The sequence below is a fragment of the Gadus chalcogrammus genome, chromosome 6, assembly GCF_026213295.1.
Source record: "Gadus chalcogrammus isolate NIFS_2021 chromosome 6, NIFS_Gcha_1.0, whole genome shotgun sequence".
Classification (NCBI taxonomy): domain Eukaryota; kingdom Metazoa; phylum Chordata; class Actinopteri; order Gadiformes; family Gadidae; genus Gadus; species Gadus chalcogrammus.
In genome coordinates, this window is record NC_079417.1 from 2,932,041 (window position 1) to 2,941,750 (window position 9,710).

The following is a 9,710-nucleotide window of genomic DNA, read 5'->3' on the forward strand; positions in this document are numbered from 1 at the left end:
CTGAGAAAGGTACAACAAAAATTATGGGTCTTTTTGCGTAAACAATAAATTGTATTTCGTACACTTCAAAAATAAAAACGTTTTTGGATAAAAACGTGACAATTTAATTAAGCTTTTAGATAAAACATGAACATTAAATTAAGCTCACTCAAAATAACACAGAGGCCAAACACATTTGTTATCTCTGTTTTTATTTGCAGAGTGTTTTAAACGTCAGGAAATCAATGTGTTGGCTCTTTATTCTTGAAGCTCGGCAGGTTTGTCCATCTAAAGAAAAACATCAAGACCAGACTTACAATAAAATACAGATATACAACATCAACACAGTTATTACCCACAATATATATTATGACTCATATAACTATAAGAGTAACTTACTAAATAACTCGTAACTAACTCCTTAGATCAGATCTTTAACCACTCCAGGAAGTACTTTAATTCATGTTATTTTCAGCTTGTATCTAATTAAGTTAATGATGTGCTTGTAAATGAAAAATATTCACAAATCTCACTGTGACACCTGTTTGTCTTATGCTAATTCTAAAAGTTCTCAATTCTCTTAATTGCATTACAGGTTTTTTACTTTAATTTCATTATTATTTGTGTTGCCTGTTCATTTGGGGTTGATGTAGTGGTTATTGATAGCTCTAATGTTTTGGTGAATGCATGTTGAGGGGATATAATAGGTAATATAAGACTGAGGGAACATTGGGCTGACAGAACATGAGCCGACAGAATATAAGGCTGACAGAACGTAAGGCTGAGGGAACATAATGACAGATCATAGTATACGTAAGAGGGCTGAGGTAACATTGGGCTGAGGGAACATGGGACCTTAATGTGTGTAAAGGGATGAGGATTCATAGGGCTCAACTTGCCAACTCTCCTATTTCAATGTCCCACGACACTCCACCAGTGGTGAGTAGCCGTCACAAGCCGTTTGGGAAATCGGGATCTTATGACATCACAAGTGGGCGTGTCCATCTAGATGTCTGACGGATAGATGAGCAACGTTTGCTACGGTCCATCAGTCTAGTAGACTGATCTATCCAGCACACATCTAGGTGGACCCGCCCACTTGTGACGTCATAAAACAGATTTTCAAAATGGCTTGTGACGACTAATCCCAGTATCCCACTCACAGTAGGTGGCATGGACCTTTACACCCCTGTTTAACTCATCGACACACCTACTGAACACACCTGTTTTATTCACACGTTAAACCTGCCAACTCACCTGTTTAAAGCATTTATTTAACTCACAGATTCCCCTGTAGGACGTACCTGGGTTTCACGGTAGATCCAGTTGACCAGCGAGGTCACGCTGGTGTACACTCCCGGTTTACCGTTGCGGCCGCAGCCGTGCCCCCAGCTCACCACGCCCACGAGCCTCCAGTCCCCGGGACCGGTCTCACAGACCAGTGGACCCCCGCTGTCGCCCTGGCAACCAGACCACAGGCCTTGTCACTCATCAACAAGACCTGATGGGTCGAACCAATTCAGCTCAGAGCACGACAGTGCTTCAGTCAGGTTAGGAATAGGGCCTTACATTTGAGTTGGCCAGACTAGTTGGTTATAGAAGAGTTCAGAATAGTTGGTTGGTCAGGTTAAGACTAGTTGCTAGAATATGTATTACCAATTGGATAGTTGGGTAAACTAGCTGTGAGAAGAAATTAGACTAGTCGGTATACCTTACACGAGTCGACTCCTCCCTTCATGAAACCAGCACAAAACATCCGGGGAGTTAGGAGGCCTCCGTAGACATTCCGATGGGAGCACGTGGCTGGGGATATGATCTGAACGCACGCCTGTTGGAGCTCGTCGGACAGCAGCCCTGGAAGAGAAAAACTACCCATCATTCAGCAGCCTGCATTGGGTGAGGAAGAGGAGGAAATTGGAGTGCTATTCCGGTGAAAAGTGAAACCAGGGTCTTCGGCATGAAGCCCCATAAAATAAGCCCTCCAGACACTTTTTTTCGTTGATAATCGAGTAGAGCTTGCCCGCGGGCTGCGATGCCCGGAGCAAGGGGCGGCTATTTTTTTTTAAATCAGCCAAGCATCAAGAGGGGAGATTGTTTTGTTTATTATTTTGGCGCTGTCACGTTAAAATTGTACCGGGGTCGAAAATTGTACCGGCCTACGTCATCAGTTGTTGACAACTTGACAACCAATTACGTAAGGGTTGTCCGTTGCCGGGCAGGTTTCAAAAAACAGTCTGCTCATGTTTCCAAAGACGAAATAACATAATACAGATAACGGATCGCTAGATAACACTTGTTTTTACTTTATTTGTATTGTATTGAATTGTTTAATCGAATTTAGCTAGTAAACTGAGTGTTTAAAGCAGGTTTCAAAAAACATTCGGCTCATGTTTCCAAAGACGAAATAACATAATACAGATAACGGATCGCTAGATAACACTTGTTTTTACTTTATATTTGTATTGTATTGAATTGTTTAATCGAATTTAGCTAGTAAACTGAGTGTTTAAAGCAGGTTTCAAAAACCTGTCTTGTCGCGCTCAATGAAGGAGTGCAATGAACGAGCATGAAAGTTTGCGAATGTTCAAGAACCTTCCTACGTCATTTGACGCGTTCGCCCGTTGCCAGGCAACAGACGATCGCGTCTTCTGTTGCCAGGCAGGTTTGGCATTTGTCAACAACTGATGACGTAGGCCGGTACAATTTTCGCCCCCGGTACAATTTAAACGTGACAGCGCCTCTATTATATCATTTACGGTAGCCAATTATCGACTTGTTTGGACTTCCTGGAAAAATTGACCTACCGGTAAGGCACAGACTAAGAAAACAGTATTTTTTAATAAACTCCCAGTACTAAGTAACTAAGTTGTTGATGATTCGTTTTATGTGTAGGGACCCTATTCATGCTAGTGTAGATGTGCTATTTTGAGCAATGTTAGTGGTTAAAAAATGCAGAATTGGAAGCTTTCGCTGTGCCCTAGCTCCTCCGGGCATTCGCAGGCAAGCTCCATACTCGATTTTCCTGTGAAAAAGAGTGTCTGGAGGGCTTATTATTTGGGGCTTCATGCCGAAAAATACCCTGGATTCAATTTTCCCCGGAATTACACTTTAAGACATTCCACAAAAGAAGCAATAAACTGAAGATGTTAAGAATGTATCTAAACCATGTCGCTAGTGCGGGTATAAAAGAGAGGATATAAACAACAAGAAATACGCAAAAAACAGAACCCCTGGCAGGTATGAATAATCGAGAATGACTAATTAAAATGCATGAATGAACAAAAAGACCCACCGTTCTCTCTGGTATACCCCCAGCCTGTAATCCAGCACCTTGTTTCAGGAGGGAAGGACGCGCTGGGACTGGGCAGACAAACAGGCCGCACTCCCCCTGGTGGACAGCAGACGACACAAGGCAAACAATGTAACGGTAGATGATAGAAAAAATAGTTAACTCAGAAAAGTAATTATAATCAATAACTGCTATCATAAAAATGTCAATAATGATAAAATAATTATAATAAATAATTTTATAATGACGTAATCTTAACAAAAACATTTGGAGCGGTGGGTAGTTCCATAAACCGACCTATCAGCTGGATGTCTGTGAGCATGCTCAGAAGGCCGAGGTCGTAGTCCCCACTGGAGTTGAACAGGGGGTGGTAGATCACCCTCCCCACACGGTACCGCTGACCCTGGGAGTCCAGCAATCGCAATGATCCCACCACAACCTCCCAGTTGGATGGCTCGAGCATGTTGGAACTGGTGCGCGCGTGCGCGCACACACACACACACACACACACACACACACACACACACACACACACACACACACACACACACACACACACACACACACACACACACACACACACACACACACACACACACACACACACACACACACACACACACCATGTGGGTATAGCAGTGTGTATTCTGTACTTCTGTTTGAAAAATGAACACTATATTGTGCGTTCCTAGCTTGTATTGTTTGTATGTGGTATGTAGTGTAACAGTGCCTAGTGTGTCGTGTGTTAAGTTGGCAGTGTGTTTAATGTACATTAACGCGTGGCTTGTGTCGGGTGTGTCTGAGTATGTGTCTTACTGCACCAAGCAGTGCGCCGCGGTGATGACCCAGCGCGGGGAGATGATGGAGCCTCCGCAGAAGTGCCTCCCCTTCCACCGGAGGCTGCTCTGCCAGCCCCAGGGCCCCGCCCCCGCCGGGGTACCCCCGACAATGCGCCCCAGTCTTCCCCGTGCCGGGGACGGGCAGACTGCTGAAACTACTTATTATCAATACTTAGTATACTTGTAATACATACTGATGATTCATTCATATGAGTAAGTAAAATGCGTACTGTAGGCCCATTCATGTAATATGCATAATAATACACTCATTATTACTACTAATAGATGAATAATCCCATTCACAATAATCACCAACTATCTACTGATAGTAAACACTTTAGAAAAACGAACTTTGGAGCATTGATAGAGTAAATGGAGCAATTTGATGATTTACAAACGATTGACAGTGTGTGAATTATGTTTTGTAAACACCTTAAAAAAGTTTAAAACGTTAAAATAAATAACGTTGTTTTTAAAACATGCAGTCGAATGAACTAATTTTTAGCAGAAGTTATAAAACGGTGAAAATGTCAAGGTAAAAGTCATTGTTATTCTCTACTTCAGTGGATCCTTTTACAGTTACCGGTGTATATTTCGTCTTGTGTAGAGCTGTTGCTCAACTGCGTTGAATTGAACGTGATCTGCACCGGCGTCGGAATGCTGCAATTCTCATTTCCGCTACTCCAAGTCGACAGCTTCGCATGACTAAGTAGCGTGACTAAGAAGTGAACCAAATGCAAGAGATGAGAAGGGTGTAGAAATCATCTTAATACTAATGATAACAGCAACAACAACAATGATAACAATAATGAATGACAAATTCATATAGATGTGTCCAATAAGGGCTCCAACTGACATCAGGCGGAAACTGGTTTACCACAAGGGACAATTCTTCATCTGAATTGTACACATCCTCAATGAATTGATCATTACACATCCTCACTGACTATCATTACGCATCCCAAATGGATCTATCATTACACACCCTCACTTAATCTACCACTACACATCCCAAATGGGATCTATCATTACACACCCTCACTTAATCTCTGTACACATCCTCGCTGGGACCTATCACTGTACACATCCTTCCTAGGTTCTCATTAAAGACCCTCACTGGATCCAGCACTGTAAACTTCCTCACTGGGTCCGTCACTGTACACATCTGAGCTGTTACCATCACTGTACACATCCTCACTGGGACCCATCACTGAACACATCCTCTCTTGGACCCATCACTGGACCCATCCTCACTGTTACCATTACTGTACACATCCTCACTGGGACCATCACTGGACACAACTAGGCTGTTACCATCACTCTACACATCCTCACTGGGACCATCTCTGCACACATCCTCACTGGGTCTTTCACTGTACACATCCTCTCTGGAACCGATCACTGGACACATCCTCACTGGGACCCATCACTGAACACATCCTCTCTTGGACCTATCACTGGACACATCCTCACTGGGACCCATCACTGAACACATCCTCTCTTGGACCTATCACTGGACACATCCTCAATGGGACCCATCACTGGACACATCCTCACTGGGACCCATCACTGAACACATCCTCTCTTGGACCTATCACTGGACACATCCTCACTGGGACCCATCACTGAACACATCTTCACTGGGACCCATCACTGAACACATCCTCTCTTGGACCTATCACTGGACACATCTAAGCTGTTACCATCACTGCACACATCCTCACTGGGTCTGTCACTGGACACATCCTCACTGGGTCTATCACTGAACTCTCTCTGGGACCCATCACTGGACACATCCTCACTGGGTCTGTCACTGGACACATCCTCACTGGGTCTATCACTGAGGCCCACATCTTCACTGGGTCTACCCCTGAGGCCCACATCCTCACTGGGTCTACCCCTGAGGCCCACATCCTCACTGGACATATCCTCACTGGGTCTACCCCTGAGGCCCACATCCTCTCTGGGTCTACCCCTGAGGCCCTCAGGTTCCCCTACTGATATGCTGATGCTCCCACAGATACCCAGCTAATGTCTCTTTCCCTGTGATGACACCAAAGTCTCAGCACGTATTTCTGTCTCTCAGACGTCTCCTTCTCGATGAAAACGCATCACCCTTTAACAGAACCTGGCTCAGAGTGAGACCACCCCCCCATACAGCTTCACCGTTCAGCTTGACTCCTTGATGAGTCCCAAACAACTCACTTACGTGTTTTGTCACGACCCCACTGGTATATATGGGAAAACAGCTCTGTCTAGGCAGGAGTCGAGACACGTAAGTGGTAGCCAACCACAGCTGGCAGGCATCTGGCTTCCGGCCACGTGAGTACTGACTCACCTGGGTTCCTGGCTAGCTCTGGTCCTTCTCTCTCTGGTAGGGGGGATAGCCCAAGCGTTTGGGGTGAACGGTAGCTGTCTCATTCAGTTATTGTTTTGACATATAACATAGACAAACAAAGACGACAAAGGGGGCGGTCGCGTTCCCCGTAGGAATCCTTAATTCTGGTGGGGTCCTGGTATGTGGGTGAATGGGCTTTACAAAGTCTTATGATTTTGGAGTGTAACCACCGGGCACCATGCTGTCTATCCAGACACCATCTTGATTCTGTATCGGCCATCTTGGATCCCTAGGGTGACCATAATCAAGGTCAATCAAGGAAGCCACTCCCACAGTTACCATGATCACCAGTTACCCACCAGCCTAACATTACCCAACGGTAGGATCTTGACAGTTATCTAATTATATATTCATATAATATGTAATATAAGGTACCCAAGATGGAGAGGGTGGGGAAGATGAAAAGGTAGAAAAAGACCAGGTACAGGAACCATTTCAGGCAGGACAGTTTGCGCCCCATGCAGGGACAGAGCCGGCCACATCTCGTACCTGAATGACAGAGTAGGCTGTTAGTCGATACGACCCAAAACAACCCCTATGAGCTTTTCACTGGTCCACCACCCGTATCGGCTGGTCAAAGTAACCAGCCACACGTCACATGACAAGTTTTCTATCTGCTTATACAAACTTGAGGACATTTATTTAATGCCCAGAAGAAAACGCTATGTTTTAAGATTTTTTTTAAGCATTTTATTTTCAGTTTATTCAGTAAATGTATATACTGTTTAGTTCAATGGTTAATAAATGGTAATTGAATACTGTTACTATTATACCACTACTTCTACTATACTAATCAGGGCCGTTTCTGACCTTCAGGAGAGTCATCAACGTCTTCATCAACGTCTTCATCAACGTCCGCTTCCACTGCTCTGACCTGCATGTTGGCGATGCGTACGCTTTCGGCTAAGCGTGCTTTAAACTCTACATCCGCAAAATCTGCTGGGTGGCAGGGTGGAGGTGGAGGTGAGGTAGAGAGGAGGTTGAAGTCGAAATAGGAGGGGAGCTGGGTAGAAGGTGGAGGTGAAGCAGAGAAGAGGTGGAGGGAGAGTGAGAGAGGAAATGTAGGGGGAGGTGAATAGCGTGAAAGGAAAACTAAATGTTTGTCATCTAGCCGATCATTTTATCATCCAAAGCTACCTATATCAAATTTCTTTGTACAAACATTATACGTTAAGGAGCAGGTGGGGGTTTGGGCCTTAAGCATGCCTACGGGCAGAGCGTGTCTGTGGGATCTAAGCAATAACCTTTCAGCGGGGAGTCAAAGACCCAAACCACCCGACTTCCTTTCCTGCCCCCCCATTTCAAGACATCTCATGTACTTCAACAGAACGTTTTCTTTTTAAAGAAAGGTGTAGAGTAGTCAACCTCCGACTAATAAATCGATAAATCAATAAAGTTTGCAGTCTCACCTGGCAGTTGGCCATGACGGCGTCCTCTCGTCTTTGATGGCTCCTGATTCATACAAGCTCTGCAGGTAGAGCCTTTAGCTCCGCCCATTTGGCATCTTACCACGCCCCCTAAACCGTCTGCTGTGTATTATTAATGGACTGGCTCATGGTTGAACAAGCACAGGGTGTTGGCGGCTCACAACGAGGTTAACATGGTGGTGGCATTACCTCAGCATATCTTTTGTACTCAGTCACACTCACACACACTAGTTGTCTCTTAGTAGTATCAGGCTGCCAAAGCCAGTAAGCAAGGCATCAACACACATGCTCTGGTTTCAACGACAATAATACCTCACAACACCAACTTTAAATTAATCATGACTTGGTCCTTCCTGGAATCACACACACACGCACGCACGCACGCACGCACGCACGCACGCACGCACACACACACACACACACACACACACACACACACACACACACACACACACACACACACACACACACACACACACACACACACACACACACACACACACACACACACACACACACACACACACTAGTTGGGTATCGTTTATTACAATCTCAAAAGATCCCATTTAAACATGAAACACTCAATTGTGACAGACTGTGTTTGACTATAAAGTCAAAACTAAAACAAAAATAACATTGAAGTGGGAAGAAATAAGGACTTACAGTTTTTTATTCAGTCTACAATGCGTCTCACAGCCAGAACCTATATCCATATGATGTCACTGATGGTGAAGCCCCTGATTGGTGGAAATGTCAAGAGTTGATCAGGGGGTGAAAACACACATAGATCAGCTCCTCCTCCTTCTCCTCTAACACCCCCTCCATCCTCCCCCCCGCCCCCCCCCCCCCGACCTCAGCAGTGGAGGATCTTCTGGAAGGCCTTTCTGAACTCAATGTTGAAGGTGGTGTAGATGACGGGGTTGACGGCGCTGTTCAGGTAGCCCAGCCAGGTGACGGAGCTGTAGAGGGAGGGGGACACACAGCAGGAGGTCCCGCAGTGGGCCTTCAGCACGTGGGTCAGGAAGAACGGCAGCCAGCAGATGATGAACACTCCTGCAGGGAGAGACGTGTTAGAGAGAGAGAGAGAGAGAGAGAGAGAGAGAGAGAGAGAGAGAGAGAGAGAGAGAGAAAGAGAAAGAGAAAGAGAGAGAGAGAGAGAGAGAGAGAGAGAGAGAGAGAGAGAGAGAGATGGGGGGAGAGAGGGAGAGGGAGAGAGGGAGAGGGAGAGAGAAAAAAAGAGAAAGAAAAGGAGAGAGAGAGAGAGACACTCCTCCTCACCCAGAATGATGGGAGAGAGAGAGCGATAGAATTAGAGAGAGATGGACTTAGATGGACAAAGAGAGAGTCGTCCTCACCCAGTATGATGGCAGAGAGAGAGAGAGAATGAGAGAGAGACTTAGAGAGAGATAGACTTAAATGGGGGGAGGGATACAGGGTATGATGGAAGAGAGAGAGAGTTAGAGAGAGAGAGAGAGAGAGAGAGCGAGAGACACTGACTCCTCACCCAGTACGATCGCCAGCATCTGAGTGGCCTTGCGCTCCTTCTGCTGGGACAGCCTCCCCCTCGCCTTCTCGCCCCGCTCCAGCCAGCCCCCCCGCCCCCGCGGACCCCCCTCCACGGCGGTGAGCCCCCCGGTCAGGGGGAGGCAGGGCCTCGCTCGCCCCGGGGCCACAGACACAGACACGCACACCTGGGGGGGGGGGGGCGGGGCCAGAACCCGGTCGCCGCGACACAGGAAACGGCCGGGCTCCGCCTCCAGAGGGCCGACCACCGCCTC

General features: G+C 46.2%; 2 protein-coding genes across 2 annotated transcripts in view; both read right to left on the reverse strand.

The window, feature by feature from the left end:
- Positions 1-107: 107 nt before the first annotated feature.
- Positions 108-6,494, reverse strand: LOC130384785 (transmembrane protease serine 3-like). Its single transcript, XM_056593130.1, has 7 exons — positions 6,446-6,494; positions 4,085-4,262; positions 3,566-3,738; positions 3,272-3,367; positions 1,691-1,833; positions 1,284-1,439; positions 108-267 (listed from the first exon to the last, which is right to left on the reverse strand). Exons 3-7 carry the CDS (start codon positions 3,729-3,731, stop codon positions 238-240), a joined length of 591 nt encoding a protein of 196 aa, XP_056449105.1. The 5' UTR covers positions 3,732-3,738; positions 4,085-4,262; positions 6,446-6,494; the 3' UTR covers positions 108-237.
- A 2,291-nt stretch (positions 6,495-8,785) lies between these two features.
- The window catches only part of drd2l (dopamine receptor D2 like), a 5,731-nt gene continuing 4,806 nt past the window's right edge, over positions 8,786-9,710 (reverse strand). Inside the window, exons 6-7 of the mRNA XM_056592347.1 lie at positions 9,437-9,710; positions 8,786-8,985 (exon numbers count right to left, since the gene is read on the reverse strand). The exon at positions 9,437-9,710 is cut by the window's right edge and continues 12 nt beyond it. Coding sequence (XP_056448322.1) covers positions 8,786-8,985; positions 9,437-9,710 — 474 coding nt within the window. The remainder of the gene's footprint in view (positions 8,986-9,436) is intronic.